The sequence below is a fragment of the Branchiostoma belcheri genome, unplaced genomic scaffold (assembly GCF_001625305.1).
Source record: "Branchiostoma belcheri isolate BF01 breed outbred unplaced genomic scaffold, Haploidv18h27 scaffold47, whole genome shotgun sequence".
Taxonomy (NCBI): Eukaryota; Metazoa; Chordata; class Leptocardii; order Amphioxiformes; family Branchiostomatidae; genus Branchiostoma; species Branchiostoma belcheri.
The window spans coordinates 192,576-210,254 of NW_017804098.1; the positions used below are offsets into that span (position 1 = coordinate 192,576).

Genomic DNA, 17,679 nt, shown 5'->3' on the forward strand with positions numbered 1-17,679 from the left:
ATGGCGGCTGTTAGGGCGGATTCAACTACCGAAGACAAACCAGCTGCCCCTGAAAGTAAACCTGCGGCCGAATCTGTTAGACCGAAAGAACATGGGCACAGAGACAAAAGGAAGAAAACAGGTAAGCACTCTCCAGTGAGCTAGTGGGCGAAAAGACCCTCCCCGCACCGACAATTCGTTGGAGCAAGCTTAGCTAGCTACTCCTGACGATTGCGTTTTGTGTGACTGTAGGGGTGGGCGTTTGTGACTGATTGCCGATAACTCAGACTGGAATTCCTGAATTCACATTAAATCGATTTTTGTTTGAAACACAGTACACCCCGAGAATGTCAAGGACCTTGTAAGGCAACCTATTACTCCGGAATTCTCAAATTTAACTGTTGATTAGATGCCTGTCACCGTTACCCCAAATTATGTTGGCAGAACGTATGGTGACATGCTTGCTCGATTTTTGTGTGGGTGTCATGCACTGTAAACCACAAAATCCTCAACATCGTCGGAATAACAACTTCTGTAAAATATTTGAGTCATTGTCGGAATTAAGGAATCGTAGTACGGTTTACACAGTTTATGTTTGTTTTGGCCGTTTCAACAAATTCCGTAGCACAGGATGTGTGGAATGCCTGATCACCACCATGGTACCTGTCTGGCCAATCCTTGGACTATGAGTCATGATTTGATACTTGCTCGCGATTTCAACATTTCCATTGACAGTGGGTTTGAGTACCTCCATATTAGAGAGCATAAATGTGGCAAGTGTCAAAACAGCAAAGAACGGGCGCTCAATGTTTCCGTCTTTGTTTATGTCTACTGATTTAAAGGTGACAGTTTGGCCCAGGGAGAACACATCTGTTGAATGCATTGCATACCGGTCTATGGTACAAACAATTGTCAGGCTGGTACCAGGTGAAAGGGATACACCTTTATGTGATATTCGCTATTGATACCTAGCTGTACCGTTCAAACAGGCTTTTAGCTAGGATTTTTTTGTTGGGCGTCCATTTTTTGTATTGTATGCTATGCTCAGCAAAGATGCACGGTGCACAAGCTTTATAGGGGGCCTTTTTTTGAAAGTCAAAATGCTCTCAAACACTCCTTTTTGCATTTTGAGTTACAAATTTTGAGGAATTTGAGTTTTTTTCCTTCAGTAAACCATAATTTTTGTATTTATAGTAAGGCTGAAGAGAGGCATGTGTGCATGGCAGGGGTTGGGAGTGGAAAAAAACAGGGCGTCTTTAGGGTGTCCTACCAAAAAGTAGGGCGTCCAATTTCTTAGTATTTTCAGTACAGGGCGTCCAAAAGACACCCTGGACACCCCCCTAGCTAAAAGCCTGCGTTCAAACCTTTTTGTCTCGAGGGGAGTCATAGACTCATAGGTATGTGCTTCAGGAAGTTCATTCAAGAGAATTACAGCATTAACTACATGTAATAGTTATGTTGTTGCCGTTGCTGTTTGTGTTTGTACTTCAGTTTCCTTTGTTGTAAAGTCAAGTATACTCAAAGGTAGATGATGTTGGACTGCCTCCTTGAACTTCATAGGGTCTAAGATTTGGTGTAACTGTAAGACTCAGCCTTTCATTTCATTTTTTTTGAGAAGAAAAATATTCAGATCTATCATCTAACTTCTAAGGTCCTTAGAAAGCAAACCTCATCATTTGATGTTACAGTAGAAAGGATAGGTACCAAAGGTTAGATGACTACATCAATGCAATTTTGGCACTGATCTGCAAGAGTTGTGATAATGAATAAGTTTTATGCACAGTTCAGTTCATCCATTTACTAGTGGTACTAGTATTTCCAATTCACACTCACAGGCGGGTTCCTAGATGGTTTATTCTCCAACTTGTTTATGGTGACACTGCAATTTAGACAAGTAGGCTGTATAATGTTTTCTGTACAAAGCTGATGATAGGATCACTGGTCACACCAACTGCCCCAAAGACTAAATGAAAGGACATGATATGTAGCATATCCAGGCCCTCAGGCCAGAATGCCAAGGTATTTACCCCCACAGTCACCCTGTTGACCTCTTGACATATGCCATTGGGCCCCCTCCAATGTTGTTGACACCTGATAAGTAATGCAGGATTCGAGGGTATCAAAGTGACCTACTTAGTACACATTCTAAAGGTGTAACTGCACTGGCATTGGACCAGAAATGTGCAGGGTCAGACTACATAATTTAGTAGATGGATTGGTCATAATACATGTATGAAACATCTGGCTCTTGTTGTACCTGGGTGCATGGGCATTAAACCATAACCTGACATACATGTATTGTAACTAGCTATCTCTGAAGCAAAAATAAATATAGAATACCACGACCTAGGTCTCCTGCTGCTTAGTCATTTGAATTTGTGTGTTTCAGATGTAGTAGACCCTGCCTACAACTGTTGGTTCAAGACTCTACGTTCCCTAACTGCTAATAACAGCGAGTACTTTGAGCGACACAAGACTCAGTACTCCAGTCGCTTCTCATCTGCCGTGCTCGTCCTTCAGGGCCATGCAGACGCGATCCAGCCCATCCTTGAGGGCTTCATCAGAATAGCGCCCGACTTTGACGTGGACGAGAACACACCCTGCAACGGCTACCGCAGCTTGGTGAAAGTGGTGGGGACATGCATACGGCGTATCATCCACGTCCAGCGTAAGGTGGTTAACAATCGTGATGGACTCCTGTTCCAGAGCAAACACTACTGCATGGAGCTGGAGGCGTACGCCTCAGTCCTGTGCCAGCTGAGAGCCATCATGGACGTTGCACAGAAGGTGTTAGCCAAGAGTAAACATGGCCAGCTCTTCCCAGAGGAGAAACTCTTCCCAGAGTTCATGTTTGAAGAAGCTGAGTCCTTGGATAAGGAGTGTTTTTATGGGAGATGTGTTGGATTTCAGGTAAAACAATTTTTTAATGACTGTATTGCATGTATTACTAAACAGTTTGTACAATTCTTGAGTCACTTCACAACTTGTCTTCTATACTACTGTAAAATATGATAATAAACTGGCTATGATTTGAATGGCATAATTTGATTGTGCAGATACAGAGTATCCAGGATTCAGCAATTAGTATTGTTGGAGCCATTTACTTTTTGATTTGGATTATATTAATTTGTATACAACTACAGTCACATTATGTTATGGACAGTCGCCCAAGCCTGTTGTCGATTCTAATGATAGCAATGATTACTGTAAAATGGCCGTCTTTATTTTAAAGTACAAACATATAGCACATAGTTGAAACATTTGAAAATATACTCTACTGTAACTTAAGTATATTTGGAATTTGATACTCACTTTTAATAACTACAATAGGGGACATGATTAATCACGCAACTTCAACAATAAATCCAACATGATCTCACCCAGGACAAGTGTAATCCCACCACAAAATCACCAGACTTGCAATTACATGTACTCATGTAGAGAGTACAATATTATGCTTTACTGGTGTTCCACAAGCCCATACAGCATAATCAACCATCCATACCAATCAGAAGAAATACTTTGGGAGGTTTTACATTCAGCAGCACAGATACCATTAGTATGATTACTTTTGTGAGACGAGGAATATGTTGATTAGGCTGGAAAATTATCATGTTTTTCTACCTAATAGGCCGTCTCATTGACTGTTATGTCTGCAGTAGATGTTGTTGATCATCATTAATAATAATACAGAGAGTGCTTGACATAATAACTGCAGTGACACATACATGTTCTGTCACTTCTATAATTATATTGGTCACAAGCCAAAAGTCAGTATTGATCATGAGTCCTCTATACTTTTTTAAAGTACTGATCTTCTGATTATTCTATGCTAAACCAGCTTGCCTTAAACCTAATGTTGGACATCGCTAGCGCTGTTATCCAAATGTTGGTTGTAATAGTTGTTTGTTCTGTTGTATAGTTCTGCAGCTCTATGCAGCCCATCTTCCACACCATTTCCACCGCGATGGCTTCGTTTGCCGAGGCCTACAGCGACCACGACGGTCAGCTGACACGAGCGCTGGCGTCCCTCCTGAACAGCGGGAAGTACGCCATGAACCCTGAGCTGCGTGCGCGGACTATCGTCAGCATGTGTGATAAAGCAGACATCGGCTTCTGTAAGGCATTCTGGAACATCACGGAGGAGGGACCTCTGCAGGTACAAATTTAGATTCTCAGATCCTTAATCTTGTTAAGTGTCAGGAAAGGTCACCTTCCAGTGCTGCATATCTTCTTTTGCACCTTGCATAACAAGCTTGAGGCTTTTGTATTGCATTATTCATGTTCAAAATGCAATTTCCTATGGAATAGAACTACATGTAAAACAGTAGAAAGATCTGTGTAAGAAGATATCATCTATGATCTCCAAAAATAATTTTTCTAGCAAGATGACCTGCTTTAGAACTTGAGATTAGAAAAGGAAGTTTGATAACTTTGAATCCAGTAACTTTGATGTAGTAGAACACACCTGTGTTCATTTGACTTTTGAAAATTCAATATCAGCAGCAAGTATAGAGGTTATTTCTTCTGCACATGTACATGTACATGTACATGTACAAAGGTATTATACTTAAGTTTGTTCCCCTAGTCTTTTGCTTACCAATATTACTGTATTGTTCATGCATGCATGATTGTTCCCCACAGCACATGTCAGGATTTCTGAGCAGCTCAGTGAACGTGAATAAAGTGTTCCACATCCCTGCCATGCCGTTTGAGATGGAGTCCAGTCTGGAGGATGGAGAGCTGGTCACCATCACCCCGCCCTGCTCACAGACTGGACCTGGGCCAGTACAAGTCAGGCTCATATGCTTTGAGAACAGGAGGGACAGGTTAGTCTCACTGGGCACTGTCTCCTACAATCTCTAAGTACATACACATACAATATTTATACTTCATAAGACAGACAACAATGTGATGATAGATAAATTCAAAGCTTGATGTGTGGGTGCATGTATAATGGGTCATGTGGCATGTTATTATGAATCCAGGATGTGACCTAGATGGATAAAAGATTGTGGCCAGTGTTAACATCTGTGTGCCACATGTAATGTACCTTGTCTATCAAAGATAATTCAATTTAGTAAAAGTTCTGCCATAAATTGGACAGCAGTCCCAGTGTCTTGACATAAAAATGATTGACAAACTGTGTTTGTGTGAACACCAGCCAGACGATCTGGATCTGATAGAACAATTGGAGGAATACCTGGGAACAAAGAAAAAGGTGCCCATCCTACAGTAGCTTGGTGCCCCCCTCCCCCCTCTCCCCACTTAACCCATTTAGAACCTGGCATCAACCAGTGTGTGCAGTGCATGATTCCATAGTTTGGGAATGTAGAAGTACATGTAGAGGTGGATGAATTTGGTAGAAGTGAAGATGCACATGGTGTACAGAATATGGCATATTCAGATATCAGTCAGCATGTGTTGTTTTCTACTGCCTGATTATATTTGGAATGCATCTTTTCCAATCATCACACCTTAAATTACTCTGGTATTACTCTGATAAAATCAGTGACTTACTAGTCCCTTTCTGTCTATAAGGTGTGTTTTCTGGTTTGGTATATATCAAAATGTTGAGTTTTGACTAACTTTGCAGAATGTGATACAGCAGGCATTAAGGCCCCATTTCCAATAGAATAAAATTGTCTGGATCAAGTTCAATAGATTGGCGACCGGTTTCCCCCAGTGGGAACGCTCCCGATCCAGCTTGGTTCGAGATGAAGCCAGTCAGCAATGATCCACCTCGTGATGTAGATCGTAGCTGAACTGGATGGCGTCAAACTGAGCCAGATCGTGAGCATTCCTAATTGGGTTAAAAGATGACCAGATCAAAGCCAGTCGCCAATCTTTTCGGCTTGATCCGGACAATTTTATCCTAGTGGAATTGGGGCCTAAGACTTGATCTCCCCTCCCCCAGCCTGAGGATATCTCCTCCCCCATCATGGACCAGGTGGAAGAGAAGTTGGGGACTAAGAAGAAAGTTCCTGCTCCCAAGTCTGACGCTCTCATCATTCACATTCATGGAGGAGGCTTCGTAGCACAGTCATCCAAGTCACACGAGGTACATTACATTTGTACAAATATTGTTCTTGTGTCTTTCTTTGTATGTGCCATACATGAAAAATGTACAGTTTTGTCAGGGGATAGGACTTTTACACAATTCTATAATTTGAGTTGAAAAGACCATAAATTAAGATAGATTATGCTAATTATAACTTTATTTTCATAATGAATGAGACAAATTTACAAAAACTTTCATGGAGTTAAGAGGTTTCTGAACTCTTGTTGGACCTTGCTTTGCAGGCTTTGCTTTGATGACAAAGAATAAAAACATTCATTGTCCGACTGCAATAATTTCTAACCTGTGAACTGAACCCTACAGATGTACCTGCGGACCTGGGCAAAGGACATTGACGTACCCATCCTGTCTGTGGACTACTCCCTGGCACCTGCTTACCCCTTCCCTCGGGCCATGGAGGAGTGCTTCTTTGCATACGCCTGGGCACTGAAGAATGCTCATATCCTTGGTCAGTACTCTTGTGTGTGTATGTATATATATATATATATATATATATATATATATATATATATATATATATGCACCTGTCTAATTGGTTGTTTAATTGTTCGTATGTACGTACATATATGTACATACAATGCACGTACATATATGTATGTACAATGCATATATGTACATATATGCATTGTAGACATATATGTACGTGCATTGTATGTACATATATGTACGTACATACGAACAATTAAACAATCATCACTTTCATAAGTAAGAATTGCATCATGCCTATGTGTAGTATTTTTGTGAGACTGACATGTGTTCTTTATTCCCACCCCAGGCACCACAGCAGAGAGAGTGTGTCTTGCTGGGACAGTGCAGGAGGAAACCTGTGTGTCTCTGTAGCCATGAGAGCTGCTAACTACGGCATAAGGGTGGGTACTCTACTCTAGCACAAGTAAATAAAAAACTATACAGTATACATACCAGTTCTGCTGCTATATCATACTGCTCTTATCACAGGCACTTGTATTCTTCTTTGATGTTAATAGTGATGTACAAGTCCAAATCTTTTTGTTTTCTGCAGGTTCCTGATGGAGTCCTTGCTGCCTACACCCCCTTCCTGGTGCGGTACACCCCCTCCCCCTCCCGCCTCCTGTGCATGATGGACCCCCTCCTCCCCATGGGTATCCTGTCCCGCTGCATTGCTGCTTACGCTGGTCTCAAGGAGAAGAAGCCAGGAGAAGACGTTAGTTCCTCAAGTTCCACCACGAGCTCCACGCCACAGCTCAGCACCCCTGAGCACAACTTCTCCTCGGCCAGACTCGTGTTCGACCCCTCTCCCACAGAACCCAAGAGAAGTGGGGAGGGGGCAGCCGCTCCCAAACTCTTATTCACAAACACGTCGGGTGGTTTGTGTGAAGTGCATACCCCGTCACCCAGCCCCCCTAGTGGAGACGGACCAGACCAAACAGACGCTCCAGTATTAACTGTGGTAACAGAGACTGCTGTCATACAGGGCAAACAGAACCCTGAACAAACCGTAGACAATCTAAAAGAACCCCATTTTGAGGACATAGCACTGTCTCCTTACGAAGAGGACAGCGGTGACTCGGAGTGGTCACTAACAGACAAACAGACTGAAGGTGATTCCCCCAGTGGAGGTGGCATGAGTGATGAGAAGAGTCCTGAGGAAGGATCAGAACAGATGGAGAAGGACAGAGCCGCGGAGGATGACCCCAACAGGCCCTCCTCTCTGTCTCTGCCATCTCTGCCCTCCCTGGATGAGATCTCCATGGCGATATCGAAGATGACGGAGAGTAAGCCAGAGGAGGTGGTCCTGCCCTCAGAGCCGGTACACAGCCCGTCCGGGATCTCCCATGTGACCAGGTACCGCCCGTCCCCCATCCTCAACAATCCCTACATGTCCCCACTGCTGGCTGATGATGAGCTGCTGAAGGGCCTCCCACCTGTCTATCTAGTGGTGAGTTATCTGATTATTCACTGCTGGTTTCATAGAGAGAAAAGAATGACTGCTCCCAGTACTATCAGATGGAATGTTGGTCAGAAGTCAGGTATTGCACTAGTTCAACACATTTGCTGTCTTCTAGATCTTACCATTTGTAAGCACTTATGAGTTGATATGGCAAATACCCATGCATTAACGTGTGCCCCGCAGCCCTGTGCCTTGGACCCTGTACTGGATGACTCCATCATGTTTGCCCACCGTCTGAAGGCCCTGGGCATCCCGTACAAGCTCCAGGTGGTGGAGGAGCTGTCTCACGGCTTCCTCAACTTCACCTCCATCTGTAAGGAGGCACGACAGGCCAACGACCTCTGCATCAACAACCTGCTGGAGATGCTGGGCCGCAGACCACGCGGGGGGCGAGTCGCCACACCCACCAGAAAACTATAGCATACACACATGTATGACATTGTGTTCTTGGGACTGACAGGCATTGTAGGCTAGAATGTCAATGTGTGGAAGCTGCATCTAGCAGCATTTTAGCTCTAGACTGGACATTTTCTTCATTGTGAAGTACTCTCAAGTTCTGGACTAATCCAGACTGACTAATGCTAGCTTACTAGTACTTTGGTTACCAGATTATTCCATGGAAGCTGAGTTGATTGAACTTTTTACATGTATGTGGTCCCAGTTAGGGGCCCGGTCAACAGTCTGTGATGGAGAGAACTGGTGCAGACCAGTTAGCTCAGGCTGTGTGCCATACAGGTTACATTCATGTACTGCAATAGCATCCCAGACTAGAATAAGGGCCAGCCTGGAGCTTCTAAACTCTATGTTAACCTGTGTTGTGACCAAGGCATCCAACAAATAGTTAGGATGTGAATAGTGTGCATTACCATATGTCATTTGAACAAAATCTCAATGTTAATATTGCTAACTTATATATTTAAAAAGAAATTTGAAGTGATATAGTGCAGAATCAAGACATTTGAAAAGCAATATCAATGTCACAATAATCAATTTTAAATAGCAAGTCTTGTATGACCAGTCAGTTTTATTCAGTGTTACAAAAAGTTGCAGTATAAATCAAGTTAGAGAAATAAGCAAAGACTGTAAGCAAAAGCAAAGGAAACTGTACAAAACAATCAATCAGAAGTAAGGATTGAATCGGGTGTAAACATGAGGCATTTTTTAAACATGAAAACTGGAATGGCAACTTTCCCTGTGAAATGGTTGTAACTCAAGAACTGACCTGGTGATGCATCTTTACTTTTAGCTCACTGTGGTATACCTGGTAGTGGTTTTCAGGCCAGATTCTGTATTGTGAGCTTTGTAGGTCGATCCCTGTCCTGTCTGTCTTTCATCATAATGCATACTTCCTTCAGTCTTGTGGAAAACATGTTGTTAGCTGCTGTTCCCATTTAATTATTTCCACACAGCTTTTAGATTAGGCAAACATAACTATTCAGTGTACAAATGCTTGCAATGTTATCAAATGGCCACAGTAAGAAGTACATGTACATATACAAATGCATGACGTGGTGTTAATGACATAGCAGTTTGTGACAGTACTTGAGTTTTTATGTTTTTTTGTGTGTGTTGAACAGTGAAAAAGATGAGTGTATAGCCATACTAGTGAAGGGCTCGATAACTATATTTTTTGCTGTGATATGCAAAGGAATTGTGATGAAACTACATGTAATAGTTATTTATTGCCTTCCGTAACTGTTATTGTTGACTGAACATTGCATCACTTCAAAGAAAAGTCATACATGCACTTGTAACTCAAGCAAAGATACTAAGTATTTACATGAAGTACTAAAGTATTTTCCTTAAAAGGGTTCAGAAACTATAACAGTTTATTAAGACTAAACAGTTAAGACTTAGTACATAAAAACAGTGCAATATGATAGTTTATGAATTTACAAAGTTCTAGCAGGGATTTTAGGATTCTACTGCAATGTATATGTATAAATGTTGCAGAGCAAAAGCTGTTTTGTGTGGAAATGACGCAGAGTTCTAGAGGCAGTGTTACAAACAAGATAGAATATATAGATGCTTTGTTAGTTGACATGAACTTTTCTGTCATACGTGTGTTGTGCAAAATTTCCCTTGTGGATCAGCCCTAAATATGAGTTTGGGCAGTTCCCATACTCAAAGAAACATGTCAGTTGTGTGGAATGATTACATTTTGAGTCCATTAGTGTACCTACATGTACATACATATATGTATATATTTAAACAGGTGGAAAGACTTGTCAAACATTGTAGATTGCCAGTCATCTTTTCTTATGATCATGAGAGCTTCAGTCTGAAGGATGGAAGTAGTAATTATGGAAAAAAGAAGTGGTGTTTGTGAGGAATTAGAATATCCCTCCAGCCAATAGAACTTTCCCTGACACAGCTGTGCTGAATTGAATCTGTACAGTGACTAGACAAGGGAATATCTCCCCCTAGTGGTGTCTGTTCAAATTGCAGGATTACAGCTGACTGTTTCACAATTCTCACTTCTCTTGTGTCATGGTTTTATTTATTCTCAAGAGGTGCTGTGATAGTCAGCATAAACCCATACTGGTATTTTGCCATTCATCTCTTACTCATTTAGCCATTTACTCCAATGTCTACCTTTTGTTTCAACATGCATACATGTTCCTGTGTAATTTAAACATGTATAGGTGAATCAATATACATTTGTACATACCTCTTTAGTGTACATGACTATTTATGAAAAAAAATTTAATATCTCTTTTGGTACCAGTATGTTTTACCTTGTTTGTTGTGCTGGCATTCCACACTTAAAAACTGTTCACAACATGATTTTGAACTGCTATGTTTGATAGGATAAATACTTAATCACAGTTATTGGATTAATGTAATTTTTCAATATTATAATAAGTATAATAATTTTACTTACAGGTTTTGCATTGTACAGTTTGCTAGCCCCACCCTTGTTGCTTTGCATGTTTTAAACATTAATATATATGGGTTGTTATATGTATACTTTCCAGCTTGTTTGCTTTACCATTTTGTTGAAAAACCATCAGATTTGTGTTTGATGTAACTACCACATTATTAAAAGCTTTGCCACTATTATTTATTTTTTGTAGCTTTTAGGTAACCGGGAACTGAGTGTTACAATAAGCAATACATGTATTATGTTTGACCTAAGTTATGTTTTGTTATATCTAGATGGTAACTGATAATTATTACAAACAGCATGCTTAGGTTCTGCTGTTACCAGTAGCCCATACTGATGTCAATATATGTACATTTTGTACATGTTTAATGTCAAAAACCCTGAATTGGTTTCAGGCAGGTAAACCATCAAGGATTCCTACAGGGGAGGGAAATACTCATCTATTAGACAAACAAAAGTTTTTAAAGTTTCTATCTCTTTATTTACTTTTTAATCCAGTTTTAGTTACATATAAAGTATTTAGTTATAGCATACCTCTCTTTGTACAGCTCTATTTTTAATCAAATACATCATCTTGATAACTTTCTTTTGGTATGACAGCAATGCCTTTTAGACATTTCATTCTCAAACCCAACACATCGTTAAGACAGGTATGCAAATACTAATTCCATTTGTAGGGGAGAGGCTGGGGTCCAGCAGTAGTTAATGTATAGTGATATAAACTGATAGGGTGATACAAGCCACTGACAGCAAAAAAAAACATAAACACATTAGTGACAAATCAAACTAATCCCACAGACCCTACACAGCAGAAACAACACCAGTAAGTAACAACACTACAGTAATATGACGACTTGATTAGTGAATACATTCTTGTACTAGGTTACAGAATTCTAATCTGGAACATAATTTTGAAAACATTGCAGTCACAATATATGTCCAGAAATTTTAAAAAAAGACATACAGTGTTTAGTATACAGGTGTCAGAAAGTAAAACAGCAGAATCTTCCATTTCTATCACCAGGATGGCAAAATCCATACTGGATTGAAACTTGAAAGATAACTTTAAACAGGTTTAATTTTAAAATGATGTCTATGTCAGAGCTGAAAGTCTTCTTGAGTGATAAAACAATATACCTAGCAGTACAACATTACAGATTGCACAAGTACAATGTAGTAACATACTGTACTTACTAGCATTCAGACACAAACACATATTATGCACAGTATTAAACATGTCTGCATACACAATGAATCATTCAACATACGGTTATAATACCGTAAAGAATTATACATTCATCAAATTCAATCGAAAGTGTGCTAACTCTAGTTTAATAAGGTAAGGTATGCTGACCTAATGATAACCCCATATGTTATTATTACATGTATATTATATATAGACCATTCAAGATTACTTCTGTTGCCTGGAACACAGTTTTATGCAGAATTCATATCCACAATATACAACTCATTTAATAGTTTAAAGAGCAGTGAACAAAACCATGAAACAAAAAGACAAATGCCATGTCCTTTCAATTATTATTCATTAGCTTTATGATATCGTAAATATCTTCTACATGTATGCTGCAAAAAGGCAATGTAAACTAAAATATGATTATTACACATACAGTTAAGGGTGATAATATTATAATTTTGAATAAATAAAACAATGAGTAAACCACGGAAAAATGTGGTTACCTCAACATATAAACTTGACAGAAACATCCTTCTGAAAACATGACAGTGAAAATCATACTTAGACATTTGTTCTGATTTTTTGTAGTCTCGATCATTCACTCTACAGTATTGCAAGTATACACTTCACATGGCTTTCATAATTGATTCTTAAATGACTTATGATTGCATGACACAAAATATAAAGACAACGTTTTGAGAATCAAAAAAGTACAGAACATACAAATGTTTAAGTACAAATCACCATACCTACTTGTTACCAAGGACATTGTCCTTGTTGTTACTAAAAATGAGCAAAGATCCAAGTTGTTACAATTTTGCTCACATCTAAATAACAATGTTCACATAAGTCCTCATACATGTCAATTAAGATCCCATCAACTCAAAAGGAAAACCGTGCTTTCACCCAACATAAACACTTGGTTACAACAAACTTGAGCATTATGATTCCATGTAAAATCATGCACTCATTTCAGAAAATGAGAAAAATCCCCAAGAACACTTCATTTTTTAAATATTTTTGTCATACTAAGTCATTTCAAAAAGTTGGCAGTAGGCCTCATCTACCAGTCTGATAGATGATACCCAAGTCTTTATATACTACTATAAAAACTTCTCACTAAAAGTCACATGCCACTCAAGTTACACACAACCATACTTTCAATAGCAGAGAGTATTGTTTGCTTCTAAGATTATCCCATGACTGTAATGCATCATTTCAGATAGGCTCTTTCAAACCCACATAAAATGAATGAATGAATACATAAAAGAATGAATGGCTTGTATGAAATTTGCAGCCAGAACCTTAAAACAATGCCAACATCACTTTTATTACTTTGTTGGACTTATGACAAGGTCCTTTACATGTACATTTACCCCCAAACATCAGCACAAGAAATACTCTCTGTTATTGACTGTATTCCTGGTCTACCGCCACGAACACACTCCCTGACTGACCGCCACGAATCTGGCCATTTCCTTCTCGAAGGACGACACTCCACAGTTCCGCTTGCAAAGTACAAGCAGCATCTGCCTGCAGATCTACTGACTTGCATCAACGTTGTTACAGAAAAGATTCTTTACACCCAGTTACCGTTTTAAACCATTCAAGTCAGGTTCATACATGTACATATCAATTCTCATTCAATGTCACTAGCTCCTGCAAACTCAGCAGCACCATGGATATTATTAGGGACAGTGTTTTTTCTTCATTGCTTTCAAGTTCAAAATTTGCTAAATGCAAACCAGCTTACTCGTACCCCTTTCCCAGCCATTGGGCTACATGTAACAGTACCAATTTGTTAATAACAATCAATCCCTTCTGTACAATGTGTATTTTGAACTACCTCCCAATATAATCTACTAGAATTTTGGGGTATCCATAAATATGTTATTTGCAAAGTTCATTAAGCTTATATATAGGATATCTAATGGTGTCCTGTTAATCTGTCTTTCTAATCAATGATTTCTCAAGCAGGCAGCGCCCCCTATCATGTGTCTACAGAATTGCACCACAATTGATTTTTCTTTCCAAATTCCTGTCTGTGTGAGTGAGTTAGTAAGTTATTGTGCATCTCCTGATGCTGAGCTGGAGCTGTCCTGCTGGTACTCCCAGGCTGCCGTACAGATCATCTTCAGTTCCTCCACCAGTGTCTCGTACCGGTAAGCCAGGCGGATGGACGGCACGTTGGTACACTTGATGTCGTTTCCTGCCGGCCCCTCCTGTCTGTAATTGTCTCCTAACCAATGCTGCTTGGCCTGGAGTAATGACATTACACCTGTATTACACTATACTGACACAAGATGGTACCAAAAACATGTTCAAGTCAACACAAAAAAAGAAAGCATGGTAGACATTTCCATCACATGTATTACACAGCCAAAGGGAAATTCAAGAGATAGGTAAGGGACTACAGAAACAGTGACAGCCCCAAAGAAATGTTATGAAATTGTAAATTTTTGTGCAAAATGGTTATCAAGGTGGTCACAACTTCAGCTAGAATTTGGTGATCAATGAAAATAATGGGTGACAAAATTGTGTACATCATCTCATTTTTCTTTTTCAACCTAACCTGTACCAGTATTTTTCTCTAGAGCTTCACCACAAGTTAAACTACTATAGACTGCTGAAATCTCTTTCGGTTTCTTACAACTGAAGGAGGGGGGAAGGGAGGTTGGGGATGGGGACATCATTTCAGATTCTTCTCTCACCGAAATCTGCTGATTTTCTCCCGTGGCACTCCTTTTTTGATACTGTCCCATGGATTATGGTGAGCAGTTTGGAGAAGAGACAACCCAGAGTTAGAGGCAAAAGAAAGACACAGGAAAGTGCAGAGAAGAATGTGACAATGTGAGGCGAGAGTTTCTTACCTTGTGGTCGAAGCCGCTCATCAGGACAGATGACCTGGCCAGCTCACACATGTCACAGGTGCTGAACTTCCACACCTGCGCAGCAATGCTGTACTCCTCCATTAGAGCTTCCTGGAGAAAAGGAGTCAAGTCAACACTCAGTACAAATGTACTCAACATTGATTACAAAATTCATCTCCTCAGAAGGCAAAGTGATGGTCCGTCCCACCTTTGTGAAGTGGAACTGCAGGGGGTCATCAGTAGACAGGGAGATGACCAGGCCCCTGGCGTTGATAGTCCGGCAGTGGGTTGCGGTGATAGTCCAGGGACAGGTGGTTGTTACTGAGTGGTGACATGGCAATGCCGATCTGGGCCAGATAGTACAGGTACTGTAGGACTGGAACCTGCAATCAAACAACAGTGTGGTGTGAGCATATGGCAATATTTTCCATTTCTTCATGTGTGCCAGAAATGTTTCAAAAGTTGTCACATTATTGTCACCATCATACTTAATTCTTTTTTCTATTACAATTCGCTTGGAAATGTCTATGATTGCCAACTATGCAAGTGCATGAGATAATCTGAGGTTCCATCAATACTGCCACACACCTTTCTGAGCAGCAGGCCATGTGAGATGTTCTCTGCCACCATGAAGGCAGACACCAGATGATGCACAGGCCCCGCCTCTCCACAATGTGGCCGCAGCACAAATATGTTCATACCCCGCTCCCTAGGCACAACACAAAAGGAACATGGTTGCGATCAAATTCTCACCACTGTTTCTTGCTATAAAATTTTCAGACCTTCTTTTTTTTTACTCTAGACTTGTACTATAAGTTTTTCCTTTCAGCTTTTAAATAATTACGAATGAAAAGGATTCTCAAACACTTGTGAAAGTGATCTCGATCCAGTTTTAGCAAACTGAACAGCTAATCTCCTACTGGTTGTGACAAAGAAGGCAGACACTATGTACAGTATTTACAGGTTCATTGTACCAGGGAAATTCCCCTAGCTCATTTTCGACAAGCACAATGAACAGTGGACCACAGTTAAACGTCCCATCCTAGGGACTGCAACCCTTTCCAGTAGCGTGCATGTCAGGTGAGCGACAACAGCCAGGATTCAAACTCCCAACCTCTTGGTCCAGCTAGAGGCAGGGTCGCTAATCACTGGACTAGACATGCTACTACTGACAGGAGAGAGAAAAGAGAATGTTACCTCCGTAGGTGGTTGAGGATGACCATGTTGGCGTACATGTAGTAGAGGTAGTAAGAATACGGCGGGTTCTCCTCATCAGTCCACTCTGCAGGCAGGGGACTGTCCATGGTGAACATGTGTCTCTCTGGCTTGGACTCATCATCTACACTGTCAAACCCTGTCACCTGTACAAGTACAGCATTCAGAATATCATTCCTGAGCTACAGGTACACTTTCTATGCACCGCATAGCATTAGCAAGACACAAAAGTATCTTTAATAACTTCAAGCCAGCATCTCAAGATATCAGTAACATACAAAGAGAAATACATGCTTCTGAATCAGAACTTCAGAAATTATGTACACACAATGGAGAGCTGAATTGTGTATAAAACTCACATATTTCAGGAAGGCGTGAAGTTCTGGGTGGCTCTGTGGGTTGACAGTGGCTTCGATCAGCGGCATGTAGATGTTCTGTAGTACCTCCTCGAAGTTACTGAGGGTGCCCTTACTCCTGTACACATCACTGAGGACAGACATAGAGAACAGCAGTGAAAAGTCATGGAAAATAAAGCTATAGAAAATGTACACACAACAACGTAAGACTGACAGTCATCAACACAAAAACCTTAAATCCATGCCTCTTGCATGCAATGGACTCTCCAACATGCCCTCCACAAAACAGTAACATCACCAAATACATCTGTAAGCAATAAAGTATAAAAATTATAAAGCTCACAAAGGTAAGTGTTAGTAGGGCAGAATATACCACAGCTTTACAACACAAATCTAGCACTCTGTTATGGTGTATAATGAAGCAGAAGTGTATCACTGGTACTTTCTTCTAAGATCTTAAAAAGAAAACAAACAGCTAAATCATCTACTTTTCATCTTAGATGAGTGTTTTCTTATTGTGTAATATCAAATGACCTGAGCAACAACTGCAATGTTTTTTAAGTATCCTGTGCCAAAGAAAAGCCTTGCCTCCCACTCTTATGTACTTACTAGAGCCGCGGGATCTGGATGAGCCAGCGAACGTTGTCGGAGTAGACGTTGTGCTTGACCGCCCATTTTGCCAGCTTGTCCCACTCGTCCATGGACCGGCCGTAGATGGACAGACGCAGCTCAGCAAACTGGTACTTACTCTCCTCCAGGTCCTCCATTACTTCCTGATGGGAATAATTATAATTCAGTTGAACTTTTACACAAGAGGGTAGGAAAACTGCACCCATGTAATGCTTAAGTCGATTCATAACGTTCCCTGACCAGTTTATGAATCCAACTATCAAACATGAAATTGGAGATTTTGTGAGTTCATTGGCACAACTAGAGATGGTCTGAGGTACTTGCAATATTACTATTATTATTATTAGCAGGAACATTGCAGACTGAGAGCTTGTTCTAACACAGCCTCCTAAGTTACTTCAGGCTTAAGTGGTATACCCCAGTAACTGTGGATTCTCTTCCTCCCAGACTGCCAACTTGATGTTAAGGTCAATCTGTGGTAACCAAATAAAGGGGTAAAATATCAAACCCCTGTAAATGCATCCATTACAAACAATAA

At 40.5% G+C, this 17,679-nt stretch overlaps 2 protein-coding genes across 2 annotated transcripts in view; one reads left to right on the forward strand and one right to left on the reverse strand.

Moving 5' to 3' along the window:
- Positions 1-13,313, forward strand: LOC109479227 (hormone-sensitive lipase-like). The gene is given in 10 exon segments (XM_019781147.1): positions 1-121; positions 2,369-2,889; positions 3,902-4,138; positions 4,624-4,827; positions 5,897-6,040; positions 6,362-6,506; positions 6,834-6,860; positions 6,863-6,927; positions 7,080-7,976; positions 8,172-13,313. Coding segments are annotated over 10 exon segments (2,598 nt in total). The 3' UTR covers positions 8,409-13,313.
- Positions 11,334-17,679, reverse strand: part of LOC109479223 (AMP deaminase 2-like) — a 21,655-nt gene continuing 15,309 nt past the window's right edge. The window contains 9 exon segments of the mRNA XM_019781142.1: positions 11,334-14,328; positions 14,782-14,823; positions 14,941-15,051; positions 15,149-15,211; positions 15,213-15,323; positions 15,529-15,649; positions 16,138-16,301; positions 16,515-16,641; positions 17,121-17,284. Of these exon segments, the coding sequence (XP_019636701.1) occupies positions 14,134-14,328; positions 14,782-14,823; positions 14,941-15,051; positions 15,149-15,211; positions 15,213-15,323; positions 15,529-15,649; positions 16,138-16,301; positions 16,515-16,641; positions 17,121-17,284 (1,098 nt within the window). The 3' untranslated portion in view covers positions 11,334-14,133.